The sequence below is a fragment of the Ranitomeya imitator genome, chromosome 5 (genome assembly GCF_032444005.1).
Source record: "Ranitomeya imitator isolate aRanImi1 chromosome 5, aRanImi1.pri, whole genome shotgun sequence".
Lineage (NCBI taxonomy): Eukaryota > Metazoa > Chordata > Amphibia > Anura > Dendrobatidae > Ranitomeya > Ranitomeya imitator.
Window position 1 is genome coordinate 278,305,962 of NC_091286.1, and position 16,043 is coordinate 278,322,004.

General features: G+C 43.7%; 1 protein-coding gene across 5 annotated transcripts in view; it reads right to left on the reverse strand.

The window, feature by feature from the left end:
- Positions 1–265: 265 nt before the first annotated feature.
- The window catches only part of ROS1 (ROS proto-oncogene 1, receptor tyrosine kinase), a 416,131-nt gene continuing 400,353 nt past the window's right edge, over positions 266–16,043 (reverse strand). For 4 of the 5 annotated variants that reach the window (XM_069726197.1, XM_069726196.1, XM_069726195.1 and 1 more), the window contains one exon: positions 266–447. In XM_069726197.1, coding sequence (XP_069582298.1) covers positions 344–447 — 104 coding nt within the window. In that variant the 3' untranslated portion in view covers positions 266–343. Of the gene's footprint in view, positions 448–12,145; positions 12,331–16,043 lie in introns of those variants that run through there. The other variant, XM_069726194.1, reaches the window with a different exon arrangement.

Genomic DNA, 16,043 nt, shown 5'->3' on the forward strand with positions numbered 1-16,043 from the left:
ATATTGAAGCACGGGCCAAATAAGCATCAAAATAGAAAAAATATTTTATAGAATGTGTAAATTACTGTCTCAAAGACAATAAAAAATATACACAATGGCAATAGTTCCTTTTGAATATGGTTCACTAGTGGTCAGCGTCAACACGTTATTAACAAATTCCAATCTATCTATAAAGTCAGTGATTAAATAGATCGGTTACTTCCATTCATTGAAATTACATTTGTGCAAATACTTCTACTATTGGAAATACCACAGTCTTTTCTTCCCCCAATGGAGTGTTCAAGGCTTTGCTGTTTTATAGCATCTTTGGTTCAAACGTTCTTCCCTTAAGATTTTCATTGCTTTACGTAGTAACCATTAGATAATTGAGGCCATCTATATTTCTTGCTCCCGTAAGGGTCAATGAACCTGTTTCTTCTGAAGCTGAACCAAGACTCGCATCTGTATCTGAAAAGTAAACTCATATCACACATTTATTCAAATTAAAGGCCTTGAAAGTGATCTAATGTGGAAATTAAAGCCATTTGATGGAAAATAAGACATTATAAAGTGTCAGTGTATTGTTAGTTGAATGAGAACATGTAAGATATTGTGTAGTGTGAATGTATATCATATTTTACTCTCATAACTAAAGCTGTTGAAAGAAGAAACAGGGAATAGAAATTTCATTGTGAACAAAAATAAAGAATATTTATCGAATAAGACCAACGTATGTAATGCACAAGGTTTATTTTTTGTGTAATGTTCATGCACCGTACAAAAAATATTAACTTTTTAAATCACAAACATATACAGAAATTACCCCCCTGCATCAGTACGTCTTTAGAATCTCTGACCATGATGGAGTGCCAGATGGCCACCATTCCAAAATGCAAGCATCCTATGTACAGTGGGGCAAAAAAGTATTTAGTCAGTCAGCAATAGTGCAAGTTCCACTACTTAAAAAGATGAGAAGCGTCTGTAATTTACATCATAGGTAGACCTCAACTATGGGAGACAAACTGAGAAAAAAAAATCCAGAAAATCACATTGTCTGTTTTTTTAACATTTTATTTGCATATTATGGTGGAAAATAAGTATTTCGTCAGAAACAAAATTTCATCTCAATACTTTGTAATATATACTTTGTTGGCAATGACAGAGGTCAAACGTTTTCTGTAAGTCTTCACAAGGTTGCCACACACTGTTGTTGGTATGTTGGCCCATTCCTCCATGCAGATCTCCTCTAGAGCAGTGATGTTTTTGGCTTTTCGCTTGGCAACACGGACTTTCAACTCCCTCTAAAGGTTTTCTATAGGGTTGAGATCTGGAGACTGGCTAAGCCACTCCAGGACCTTGAAATGCTTCTTACGAAGCCACTCCTTTGTTGCCCTTTCTGTGTGCTTTGGATCATTGTCATGTTGAAAGACCCAGCCACGTTTCATCTTCAATGCCCTTGCTGATGGAAGGAGGTTTGCACTCAAAATCTCACGATACATGGCCTATTCATTCTTTCATGTACCCGGATCAGTCGTCCTGGCCCCTTTGCAGAGAAACAGCCCCAAAGCATGATGTTTCCACCACCATGCTTTACAGTAGGTATGGTGTTTGATGGATGCAACTCAGTATTCTTTTTCCTCCAAACACGACAAGTTGTGTTTCTACCAAACAGTTCCAGTTTGGTTTCATCAGACCATAGGACATTCTCCCAAAACTCCTCTGGATCATCCAAATGCTCTCTAGCAAACTTCAGACGGGCCTGGACATGTACTGGCTTAAGCAGTGGGACACGTCTGGCACTGCAGGATCTGAGTCCATGGTGGCGTAGTGTGTTACTTATGGTAGGCCTTGTTACATTGGTGTTGTGAATTCTGTTGTCGGGCCCCCTCCTGTGGTCATGAATGGTACTTCGGCTGGTTCTGTCCATTGACTTCCTCTGGTGGGTGTTTCTGAGTTTCCTTCCTCAGGTGACGAGGTTAATTCGTTAGCTGGCTGCTCTATTTAACTCCACTTAGATCTTTGCTCCATGCCACCTGTCAATGTTCCAGTATTGGTCTAGTTCTCTCCTGGATCGTTCTTGTGACCTGTCTACCCAGCAGAAGCTAAGTTTCAGCTTGCATTTCTTTGGTTTACTATTTTTCTGTCCAGCTTGCTATTTTTTATTGTTGTCTTGTTTGCTGGAAGCTCTGGGACGCAGAGGGAGCGCCTCCGCACCGTGAGTCGGTGCGGAGGGTCTTTTTGCGCCCTCTGCGTGGTCTTTTTGTAGGTTTTTGTGCTGACCGCAAAGTAACTTTTCCTATCCTCGGTCTGTTCAGTTAGTCGGGCCTCACTTTGCTAAATCTATTTCATCTCTGTGTTTGTATTTTCATCTTTACTCACAGTCATTATATGTGGGGGGCTGCCTTTTCCTTTGGGGAATTTCTCTGAGGCAAGGTAGGCTTTATTTTTCTATCTTCAGGGCTAGCTAGTTTCTTAGGCTGTGCCGAGTTGCATAGGGAGCGTTAGGCGCAATCCACTGCTATTTCTAGTGTGTTTGATAGGATTAGGGATTGCGGTCAACAGAGTTCCCACGTCCCAGAGCTCGTCCTTTATTATCAGTAACTCTCAGGTCATTCCATGTGCTCTTAACCACCAGGTCCATTATTGTCCTGACCACCAGGTCATAACACATTGGTCCCAGCTCTCTGCAGTTCATTCACTAGGTCCCCCCGTGTGGTTCTGGGATTTTTACTCACCGTTCTTGTGATCATTCTGACCCCACGGGGTGGGATTTTGCGTGGAGCCCCAGATCGAGGGAGATTATCAGTGGTCTTGTATGTCTTCCATTTTCTAATTATTGCTCCCACTGTTGATTTCTTCACTCCAAGCTGGTTGGCTATTGCAGATTCAGTCTTCCCAGCCTGGTGCAGGGCTACAATTTTGTTTCTGGTGTCCTTTGACAGCTCTTTGGTCTTCACCATAGTGGAGTTTGGAGTCAGACTGTTTGAGGGTGTGCACAGGTGTCTTTTTATACTGATAACAAGTTTAAACAGGTGCCATTACTACAGGTAATGAGTGGAGGAAAGAGGAGTCTCTTAAAGAAGAAGTTACAGGTCTGTGAGAGCCAGAAATCTTGATTGTTTGTTTCTGACCAAATACTTATTTTCCACCATAATATGCAAAAAAAATGATAAAAAAACAGACAATGTGATTTTCTGGATTTTTTTTCTCAGTTTGTCTCCCATAGTTGAGGTCTACCTATGATGTAAATTACAGACGCCTCTCATCTTTTTAAGTGGTGGAACTTGCACTATTGCTGACTGACTAAATACTTTTTTGCCCCACTGTATATTACGCCAAAAGAAATCAGAGCTCAAAATATAGCATAACTCCATAAAGACTAAGGATAAAGATTTATTTACATGAATAGATAATTAAATTAAAAGCTAAAGAATAATCATGCACAATACAAATTAGCGGATCAGACAATATTCCAATTTACCTGTTTGTGTGGTTTCTCCGTGAAGTGAACGTCTCTTATTATGCTCTAGGTCAGTGTTCCCCAACCCGGTCCTCAAGAGCCACCAACATATAACGTTTACAGGATTTCCTTAGTTTTTCACAGGTGAGAATTGTATCATGTCTACCGGCAAGAATTTCATCACCTTGGCAATACTAATGAAATCCTGAAAACATTACCTGTTTTGGTGGCTGTTAACGACCAGAGTTGGGGAACACTACTTTAGGGTCTTTCCAGAAGTTTAGAAAATAAAAAATAGAAGTTTAGAAAATAAAAAAAACGTACACTCAATTTACCATTCACCTCTCCAGCACTTACATTCTGCACAGTCACACGTCCAGTGTATCTTCTTGTCCCAGTCGATGAGCGCTGAATCCATGGGTCTCTTCACGCTAGGCCATGACTTCTGGCCCTGACAAGGTCTTGGATGGTCTTGGATGTTTCTATGCAAAAGCATGTAAGGTCACGAAGTCATAATATCAAGATGTATGCCTAGACCTTGCACAATAACATCCTGGGCCTCATTAGAGACAGAAGTCTTGACCTTGCATGAAGAGGCCACAGCTTGGCAGTGGTGATAATAAGATGTGCTGAGGATCAGAATGGTGCAGGGTGGAGGATCCAGAGAGGTCAGCGGTAAAGTGACTATAAGTATTTATTTCACTTTTTTTAACCTTTTGATATTTGCCACTTTGCTGAATCCGCATGGAAGTGAATTACAAAAAATCCACATTTTGGCAAATGCGGATTTTTGTAATATTTGCGAAGAGTTCACTTTCTATCTCTAGTGCACAGTCATCACTTAGTGTAACTAGGAATTGACTGAACAATTAGAGATAAAGCGCAAATTGAATGTGTAGATGCTCTATTGCTATGCCAACCAATCAATAATCATTGATTGTTATGATGTTGTGGTATGTAACAATTAATTGTTTGAAAATAGCCAGTGTGTGATATTATTAAGTGACCAATGTATTTAGAAACATTATTGAGATGTTGTGAAAATACTTGTCGGCACTGACTAATAGGTCTCCTACAGAAATCCTAGTGCCAGATGCTATACGAATATCTGTCCATGTAAATGGATCTTAAGCTTGCTGCTATCAACCTACTTGATGTCACGTGTTAGTATATGGATACGCATGGACCAAAAATCAATAACTCTAAACAAAAAGTGTCAATATGTCGAATTTTGTGAAAATATCCAAAATCTTTATTTAACTATCCAAGTGGGTATGTGGTGGCTGAAAAAGACAGGTGCACACACAATTTTAAAATGGCATAAAATATATTAAAGAACAAATGCACAATATGCAAGGTCACACATATGGACCAGAACACAGTCATTCCAACTTTAAAGCCAATTGCTTAAAGAAATGGCTGTAAAAGCACTATAAATCTGCCGTCACACTATCAGTATTTGGTCAGTATTTTACATCAGTATTTATAAGCCAAAACCAGGAGTGGGTGATAAATGCAGAAGTGATGCATATGTTTCTATTATACTTTCCCTCTATTTGTTCCACTCCTGATTTTGGCTTACAAATACTGATGTAAAATACTGACCAAATACTGATAGTGTGATGGCACCTAATAGTGATTAAATGTATGTTTTGTTGACTATGCAAACTGCCTCTTCGGTGAGGAAGAAGACTTGAACTCTCTAGCGCCACCTGTTGGAAGCAGCAATCTTACAAGTCACTACTAACCCTTTAACAAGCCTTGAAATTTGACTTAGGGCAAAAGCCAATTCAGAATCTCAATTTATAGACACAGTGTTTCAGAGTATTGCCCCTAATTTGGCTAGGTGAGAGGCTCTGGACTGAGGTACAAGTTGTAACGTTTCTCCTTGTGGCGATTGCCATACCGGCTCTGTCATGACAAGCTAAGGAGGCTTATTTGCCGTGTAATGCTCCTCTGGGAAATTTAATATGCATATTGCCTCTCCAGAGAGGAAGAGGACTTGAACTCTATAGCGCCACCTGTTGGAACCAGCAATCCTACATGTGACTATTGACCCGTGCCTTGAAATGGGACTTAGGACAAAAGCCTTTCAATTTCTGTTTTATTGAAGAAATGTGTTCTTCTTCTTTATTCTCTATTTGAAGTTTTCTTCTATTTAGATTTCGGTGCACAGGGACTGGACTCTATAGTGGGTCTTTTCCTCCCTGTCTGTGATTCACAGCCCCTCCGCCTGCCTTCAGCCTTTGAATTACCTGCCTTCTCTGCTTGAGATCTCAGTAGTGACCTGTCATTCACAGACCAGAGGCAGGAAGAGGGGCTGTGGAACCACAGAGAGGAGAACACCCTGTCCACAGTCAGGCCCCTGTGCAATCTATTTAGCAGAAAACTTCAAAAGCTGATTAAAAAAGAACCACAAAATGGGTTTCTCCATCAAAGGTATCAATGTAATCAGTATTACAGCGCCATCACAGCCATGTCTTTTCTTTCCATTTCAAAATCATGTTGACAGTTTTTTTTTAAAGTAATTCTCTAGGAATATTACAGCTCCTGCTTTTGTGAAGACTCCGATTCCATCTTGGCTGATTAGGGGATCCACAGGTGTCCTCCATCATGATTAATGGTGACAGTGAAGACACTGTTGAATTTGGGGTCATAGACAGAAGAGTTGACAGTCGTCTATCCCTCAATCAGCACGGGTCATAAAAATAATAATTTAGGACTTTATAATAAACATTTCTAAATACAAAATAATAGAATAAATCCTAAATCACAAAATATTGAGTTACAGTTGTGGCCAAAAGTATTGACACCCCTGCAATTCTGTCAGATAATACTCAGTTTCTTCCTGAAAATGATTGCAAACACAAATTCTTTGTTATTATTATCTTCATTTAATTTGTCTTAAATAAAAAAACACACAAAAAAAATTGTCCTAAAGCCAAATTGGATATAATTCCACACCAAACATAAAAAAGGGGGTGGACAAAAGTATTAGCACCATTCGAAAAATCATGTGATGCTTCTCTAATTTGTGTAATTAACAGCACCTGTAACTTACCTGTGGCACCTAACATGTGTTGGCAATAACTAAATCACACTTGAAGCCAGTTGACATGGATTAAAGTTGACTCAACCTCTGTCCTGTGTCCTTGTGTATACCACATTGAGCATGGAGAAAATAAAGAAGACCAAAGAACTGTCTGAGGACTTGAGAGACCAAATTGTGAGGAAGCATGAGCAATCTCAAGGCTACAAGTCCATCTCCAAATACCTGAATGTTCCTGTGTCTACCGTGCGCAGTGTCATCAAGAAGTTTAAAGTCCATGGCACTGTGGCTAACCTCCCTAAATGTGGACGGAAAAGAAAAATTGACAAGAGATTTCAACGCAAGATTGTGCAGATGTTGGATAAAGAACCTCGACTAACATCCAAACAAGTTCAAGCTGCCCTGCAGTCCGAGGGTACAACAATGTCAACCCGTACTATCTGTCGGCGTCTGAATGAAAAGGGACTGTATGGTAGGAGACCCAGGAAGACCCCACTTCTTACCCCGAGACATAAAAAAGCCAGGCTGGAGTTTGCCAAAACTTACCTGAAAAAGCCTAAAACGTTTTGGAAGAATGTTCTCTGGTCAGATGAGACAAAAGTAGAGCTTTTTGGGTAAAGACATCAACATAGAGTTTGCAGGAGAAAAAAAGAGGCATTCAAAGAAAAGAACACTGTCCCTACAGTAAAACATGGCGGAGGTTCCCTGATGTTTTGGGGTTGCTTTGCTGCCTCTGACACTGGACTGCTTGACTGTGTGCATGGCATTATGAAGTCTGAAGACTACCAACAAATTTTGCAGCATAATGTAGGGCCCAGTATGAGCTGGGTGTCCCTCAGAGGTCATGGGTCTTCCAGCAGGACAATGACCCAAAACACACTTCAAAAAGCACTAGAAAATGGTTTGAGAGAAAGCACTGGAGACTTCTAAGGTGGCCAGCAATGAGTCCAGACCTGAATCATCCCATAGAACACCTGTGGAGAGATTTGAAAATGGCAGTTTGGAGAAGGCACCCTTCAAATATCAGGGACCTGGAGCAGTTTGCCAAAGAAGAATGGTCTAAAATTCCAGCAGAGCATTGTAAGAAACTCATTCATGGTTACCGGAAGCGGTTGGTCGCAGTTATTTTGGCTAAAGGTTGTGCAACCAAGTATTAGGCTGGGGGTGCCAATACTTTGGTCTGGCCCATTTTTGTGTGAAATGATCAAAGTTTTGCTTTTTGCTTCATTCTCTTTTTTTTCATTTAAGACAAATTAAATGAAGACAATAATACCAAAGAATTTGTGTTTGCAATCATTTTCAGGAAGAAACTGAGTATTATCTGACAGAATTGCAGGGGTGTCATTACTTTTGGCCACAATTGTATATAAAGTTGTCCAACTGCCTGAAAACACCTGTCACCAACAGCAATGTTGACACTAGCCCTTCTGAACCCATGCCAGCTGTACTATGCTAGCTATTTGTCTGTAAACACTGGATCCCATAGTTTAGTTGCATAATTTACTTACTAGCCACATATATCACATGCCAATCATTCCATAACAGCATGGAATCACAGTCACGTCTTATGTCCTTTGCCAGGAGATACATTCTATAAAATATTCTTCAGCTATCAGTACTCTTATCTGTAGGGAATAAAGTTCTGTTCACACTAATATTCTACATTTAATTTAAAAAAGTCATGTTGGAATTATATTTTAATGATACCAATGGATCCCTTTAACTTGTAAATGGCCATCAAGTAATCACCTGGGTTCCATTTTATGTAGGTAATGGAATTGGAGAATGGTGTCAGTGTGAACAGTTCCAAATGCATAACATTGACCAAACCAAGCAACAAATAATACCACATCCACTAACTCAACATGCCATCCATGCCTGTCAATATCTGTATATCATGTTTGGTAAAGCAATGAGCTCAAGACAAAGGCAGATTAATTTAGCATATCACCCTATCTATGCTGGCCTACATAAAGAGATGTAATTATTGTAACCTCATACCATGACAGATTCATTGATTAAAGGGAACCTGTCACCCCCCATGGCATTTTTAAGCAAAAGAGCCACCTTGTGCAGCACTAAGGCTGCATTCTGTCAAGGTGGCTCTTCTTTTTGTGCTCCCTTCTAATGCTGCAATATTAATTTTTATAATTTTCGCACCATACCTTTAGCCTGTCCAGGGGGCACGTCTTTTCCCATGGACACAACTGCCTCCCAGCAATCAGTCAGCCGATCTGTGCGATGGGGGCCGCCTCCTCGGTCTTCAGTCATGTACCCGCCACATGCGCTGTGCTTTCCTTTTTCGGGCATGCACCGTTTGCACTGCTCTTCAACTCACATCACCTGATGTATTCATCTCGCGCCTGCGTGTAGCTCATGCTCGAGATCCCGTCCCACAATGCGAATAAATCAGAACACACTGCGGGGCGGGATCTCGAGCCTGGGCTACACGCAGGCGCGAGATGAATACATCAGGAGATGTGAATTGAAGGGCAGCACAAACGGCACATGGCCGAAAAAGGAAAGCACAGCGCAGGCACCGGGTGTTTGACTGAAGACAGAGGAGGCGAGGCCCGGCGCACTGAGGGGCTGACTGATGGCTGGGAGGCAGTTGTGTCCGGGGGAAAAGACGTGCCCCCGGACAGGCTAAAGGTAAGGAGCGAAAATTCTAAAATTAATATTGCAGTGTTAGAAGGGAGCACAAAAAGAAGAGCCACCTTGACAGAATGCAGCCTTAGTGCTGCACAAGATGGCTCTTTTACTTAAAAACACCAGGGGGTCACAGGTTCCCTTTAATCTCGACATTAAAAATTTTGTATGTGTGGATGAAAGCCATCGAACAATCCTGTTTGGTCATGGGGACTTTCCAGTAGCCACTGGATAAATCGAGGGGGGAAAGTATCTAGCTCTTAATAGTGCTGACAGGGATTCTCCTAACCTCGGCAAAGGGTACGAATTTCAGATTGCGCAGACGTTCAACGATAATAGTCCACTCAGAACCTCAGTGTCCCGACCTTCTTCCAGACCAACATGATGGTGAGCATTGTCTTTCCTTGTGGCAAAGTCAGGGAGATAGTAGTGGGTACCACCACTTTTCTCAGGGCCTGGTAGGCAACTTGCAATCACTGGATTTATCTGGCTAACATTAGCTGCTTACATACAGTTAGGGCCAGAAATATTTGGACAGTGACACAATTTTCGCGAGTTGGGCTCTGCATGCCACCACATTGGATTTGAAATGAAACCTCTACAACAGAATTCAAGTGCAGATTGTAACGTTTAATTTGAAGGGTTGAACAAAAATATCTGATAGAAAATGTAGGAATTGTACACATTTCTTTACAAACACTCCACATTTTAGGAGGTCAAAAGTAATTGGACAAATAAACATAGTCCAAACAAAATATTTTTATTTTCAATATTTTGTTGCAAATCCTTTGGAGGCAATCACTGCCTTAAGTCTGGAACCCATGGACATCACCAAACTCTGGGTTTCCTCCTTCTTAATGCTTTGCCAGGCCTTTACAGCCGCAGCCTTCAGGTCTTGCTTGTTTGTGGGTCTTTCCGTCTTAAGTCTGGATTTGAGCAAGTGAAATGCATGCTCAATTGGGTTTAGATCTGGAGATTGACTTGGCCATTGCAGAATGTTCCACTTTTTGGCACTCATGAACTCCTGGGTAGCTTTGGATGTATGCTTGGGGTCATTGTCCATCTGTACTATGAAGCGCCGTCCAATCAACTTTGCAGCATTTGGCTGAATCTGGGCTGAAAGTATATCCCGGTACACTTCAGAATTCGTCCGGCTACTCTTGTCTGCTCTTATGTCATCAATAAACACAAGTGACCCAGTGCCATTGAAAGCCATGCATGCCCATGCCATCACGTTGCCTCCACCATGTTTTACAGAGGATGTGGTGTGCCTTGGATCATGTGCCGTTCCCTTTCTTCTCCAAACTTTTTTCTTCCCATCATTCTGGTACAGGTTGATCTTTGTCTCATCTGTCCATAGAATACTTTTCCAGAACTGAGCTGGCTTCTTGAGGTGTTTTTCTGCAAATTTAACTCTGGCCTGTCTATTTTTGGTATTGATGAATGGTTTGCATCTAGATGTGAACCCTTTGTATTTACTGTCATGGAGTCTTCTCTTTACTGTTGACTTAGAGACAGATACACCTACTTCACTGAAAGTGTTCTGGACTTCAGTTGATGTTGTGAACGGGTTCTTCTTCACCAAATTAAGTATGCGGCGATCATCCACCACTGTTGTCATCCGTGGACGCCCAGGCCTTTTTGAGTTCCCAAGCTCACCAGTCAATTCCTTTTTTCTCAGAATGTACCCAACTGTTGATTTTGCTACTCCAAGCATGTCTGCTATCTCTCTGATGGATTTTTTCTTTTTTTTCAGCCTCAGGATATTCTGCTTCACCTCAATTGAGAGTTCCTTTGACCGCATGTTGTCTGCTCACAGCAACAGCTTCCAAATGCAAAACCACACACCTGGAATCCACCCCTGACCTTTTAACTACTTCATTGATTACAGGTTAACGAAGGAGACGCCTTCAGAGTTAATTGCAGCCCTTAGAGTCCATTGTCCAATTACTTTTGGTCCCTTGAAAAAGAGGACGCTATGCATTACAGAGCTATGATTCCTAAACCCTTTCTCCGATTTGGATGTGGAAACTATCATATTGCAGCTGGGAGTGTGCACTTTCAGCCCATATTATATATATAATTGTATTTCTGAACATGTTTTTGTAAACAGCTAAAATAATAAAACTTGTGTCACTGTCCAAATATTTCTGGCCCTAACTGTATTCTCTGTTGCACTCCTCCAAGTCACTTCCTTGCCAGCTGTCCGACAGGAACTGTCCTATTTCCTTGAGGACATTCATCCCCAATTTTACAATTGGTCCATCCCTGATGGGGCCCTTCACCAGCACGATCCCATTATTTCCTATATTCCGTGTGCAGACACACAGCTCCATCCATACCACCCCACTACTTGGATAGGTAACTGATTGGCAGCCATCAGTTGAATGCATGTGCTTCCCTCTTAACCTGACAGCGCTTCCAAAATGTTGCCAGGTTAAGAGGGGATCCCATCCATTTGAAATGTACTTCTGGCTTTGCAGTCACCTTGGACTCCGTATCCATTTGACAACTATTCCTCCGTCTGTCCAGCTTGGCCCACATAGTAGAACTATTGTAAATTACATTTTCTGAGCTGAGCCATCAGCCCTCTCTACAGTGGACTCAGTCCCACAGTGTGCTTCCAGACTATGGGGCACTTTAGTTTAACGGCCGCTCCCATTGCTGGCTACCTCGGGTGGGGCAATTCCTCAACATGTAAATAAGTCCAACACTCAAATCTGTGCTGGTCTGGTTAGCATCTTGGTCTGTATTGCTGCCCTCTGGGAGTGGGGTAACCCCTCTCTGGTCGCTATTCAGGCCAAGGTGTGTAATTTGATTCTGGTGTAGCTGCAGGGGTTTTTCTTATACTCAATAGCCTCCCTCTGATTTATTGCATTTCCTGTTGTAATTCAAGGGCCCTTACTGGCTCGACATAGGGCACCCCAAAGCAGACACTTCATGGCTTCGGACCATACCTGCCATGTTGTTCTCAGACTCTGGGCTCAGATCCGACCTCGAGGAAACTCATGTTGAATTCTTTGTAGCCCAGACATTCTTTCAAGGCCTGCCTCAAGTAGGTGTCTCTTAGGCCCATAACCAGTTGGTCCCGCAGTAATTCATCCAGCAGGCCTAGTCCCCTATTTTCACCTTCAGTTTTCTTAGTGATGTGAGCCAATACTTCGTGCAGAGCATTCACTTATTAGGCAACTGTCTTTACCGTTGAACCAGAAAGAAAAGGCAAATGTGCAGGTTAACTATCTTCAAGTATTACCACTACAATCTTGATCACAGTGCCTCAGCTATCTAAACATGATCGTCTGTCGTGCCTCTCTGTCGAAGATCAGCAAGGCTATCTCTTCTTGTAAGGCAGGCATGATAGGGTGCATTCGTAACATGCTCTTCAGAAGTTCAACCCAGTTCCATATCTGTAAATTGTCACCTGTAAACTTTGGTATGTTGCTGAGCATAGCTTCAAGAGGGAGACAGCCCCTGTGATCTCAGTTATCAACTGATCCGCCATTTCTGCACTCCAGAGTTGCATCCTGCTGACTATGCCAAATATAAGCAGAAAAGTAGATGCCACAGCGCAGAGAATGAAGACTCAGTAGTACTTTAACCAAAAGATATTCATTTGATTAACACGGATATATGTGGTACCTATGGCACAATATCACAGGGTAAAGTAAAAAGTGGAAATTCTGTAAATTATTATACAATGAGAATGCAACAATTTGGCTATACTGGGGGTTAACACAATTCTATTCCTGTACTATTGTTCTGTTGCTAAAAGTAAACAACTATTATCATCAGTGGTGTCTTAGACCTAATACCTTCACCAAAAGTGTGCCACAACACTATTGGGCCCATCATTGTCATCACTATCTCTCACTTAGGCAATACGAATCTACATACAGGCTCTAACGGGACTGTACGATACTACGCCGTTATGCCACAAGCCCCTTATCAATAAGTCACTTTTCACACCCGTTATACTGGCCGCTGTAGTCCCCTGAGGCATGGCCCTAGTTCACTTCTATACCAGAAGTTACAGTTCACACGAACGTCCCTCTCCTGTGGCCTAATCGTCTCCTTCTGCTCTGGCTCTGCACACTTGGCTCGGATCGGGTTACTCGTTTCTGGTCACTTGGTTCGTCACTTGGATCTGGTCACTCAGTTCTGAACACTCGGTATCTTGCACACATCTGGTTACTTGGATCTGGTTACTCGTAATGGTGGCTATAAGCCAACTCTGCTGCACCGTATGTCTGTCCTGCCACAAGTCCAGGTGCCAACTCCTCCACTTCTCTGCTCTCCGAGGCCTTTTATAATTAACTAGCTATTGAACCCGTTCTACGCCCGGGTGGCGAGCATTTATATTGGTATATGGTCTCCATCCTGGTATGTGCTGCTCCATCCTGCATCCCCATCCTGTCATGTGCTGCTCCATCCTGCGTCCCCATCCTGTCATGTGCTGCTCCATCCTGCACCCCCATTCTGTCATGTGCTGCTCCATCCTGCATCCCCATCCTGTCATGTGCTGCTCCCATCCTGCGCCCCCGTTCTGTCATGTGCTGCTCCCATCCTGCTCCCCTGTTCTGTCATGTGCTGCTCCCATCTTGCACCCGTTCTGTCATGTGCTGCTGCCATCCTGCGCCCGTTCTGTCATGTGCTGCTCCCATCCTGCGCCCGTTCTGTCATGTGCTGCTGCCATCCTGCGCCCGTTCTGTCATGTGCTGCTGCCATCCTGCGCCCGTTCTGTCATGTGCTGCTCCCATCCTGCTCCTCCATTCTGTCATTTGCTGCTCCCATCCTGTCATGTGCTGCACCCATCCTGTGCCCCCGTTCTGTCATGTGCTGCTCCCATCCTGCGCCCCCGTTCTGTCATGTGCTGCTCCCATCCTGCTCCCCTGTTCTGTCATGTGCTGCTCCCATCCTGCGCCCGTTCTGTCATGTGCTGCTGCCATCCTGCGCCCGTTCTGTCATGTGCTGCTCCCATCCTGCGCCCGTTCTGTCATGTGCTGCTGCCATCCTGCGTCCGTTCTGTCATGTGCTGCTCCCATCCTGCGCCCGTTCTGTCATGTGCTGCTGCCATCCTGCGCCCGTTCTGTCATGTGCTGCTGCCATCCTGCCCCCGTTCTGTCATGTGCTGCTCCCATCCTGCGCCACCATTGTATTATATGCCCCCCATAAGACGCTCCAGTGTGTATGCCCCCGAATGCTGCTGCCATATAAAAAAAAAAAAAATACCATACTCACCTATCGTCCGGCTCCACTGCAGGTGTGTCTTCAAGAAAATGGCGCCGAAAAGCGCGGACTGCGCAGGCGCCGATTCCGGCAGCAGGAATTGGCGCCTGCACAGTCCGCGCTTTCCGGCGCCATTTTCTTGAAGACACACCTGCAGTGGAGCCGGAGTTTGTCTTCAAGAAAATGGTGCTTTCCGGCGTCATTTTCTTGAAGACTCACTCCGGCTCCTCTGCCTGTGACTGGTAAGTCAGAGGGCGGCGCCGTCGCGCATTAAGCGCGTCATCGCGCCCTCTGAACTGTCACAGCAGAGGAGCCGGGAGACGGAGCCGCACGCAGCGCTGGAACGGGGAAAGGTGAATATACTTACCCTCCTGGCGATCCCTGACTCTCCGGTGGAGATCGCGGTATGCGTTCAGTGCTTACGCATACCGCGATCTCCTGGGAGCGTCACTCTGTGGGGGCCAGACTGCGCCGGCGCTTGCGCCGGCGCAGTCTATAAAGGCTTCGGACAGAGTGACGCTCCCAGCGTTATATTATAGATAACTGCTCCACAGCTGTCACCTGACCTGGTGTCTCCTCTAGTCTTTTCCCCTCAGGAATCATGTACTTTTTCCCTACAGTTCCTGCTGATGGAATTCTGGCTATTTTCTTTTGTCCTACAACATTTGACCAGCAGATACCTGCTTGCCAACTCCCTATTAGGCCTCAAACTGTGGAAGTCTCACATTTGTTGATCTCCTTACACATATGTGCAAGTATAGCCAGAGACCTGTCAGTGGAATGCATGGGGAAGCCGCCTATCCAACTAGTCACGAGTGCTGATTGTTCCCCAGGGCTTTTGAAGTATGCTTTTCTCTGAAGTTGAAGAGATCATCAGGCAGGGCCTGATACATGGTGTCCGTGGATTGGGCAGCATGTATCAGTTGTCAGGCTCACTTTAACCCGTCACAAACAGCTATTTCCGAATGGACATGAAAGAGAAAGTGTGGGATAAGCTCTACTATGGGTATCGCCTTCCTAGTGCCTTCATCAGGGATGCTGTTGTAAAATAGGAAAATGCGGCTCCAGTTTGACATTCAGATGTTGTATAGAGTTACCTTCACAGTTGGTGTCTCCCAGAAAAGAGGCACTGTGAAAAAATTAAATTAGGAACTGAAATCCTATAATACCAAGAGCAATTATCTCTTTGTCAAAGGGAATCTGTCACCAGGTTATTGCTATTCCATCTGAGAGCAGCATGATGCAGGGCAGAGACCCTGATTTGAGCAATGCAGTTTTGATAAAATCACTGTTTTATCTGCTGCAGATCTACACGTTCTCTAAATTCTGAGCTCTGTATAACCCCACCCCCACCACTGATTGACAGCTTTCTGTGTACACTGTGCATAGACAGCAGAAAGTTGACAATCAGTGGTGGGGTGTTGTGAATTCTGTTGTCGGGCTCCCTCCTGTGGTCATGAATGGTACTTCGGCTGGTTCTGTCCATGGACTTCCTCTGGTGGGTGTTTCTGAGTTTCCTTCCTCAGGTGACGAGGTTAATTCGTTAGCTGGCTGCTCTATTTAACTCCACTTAGATATTTGCTCCATGCCACCTGTCAATGTTCCAGTATTGGTCTAGTTCACTCCTGGATCGTTCTTGGGACCTGTCTTCCCAGCAAAAGCTAAGTTCCAGCTTGTATT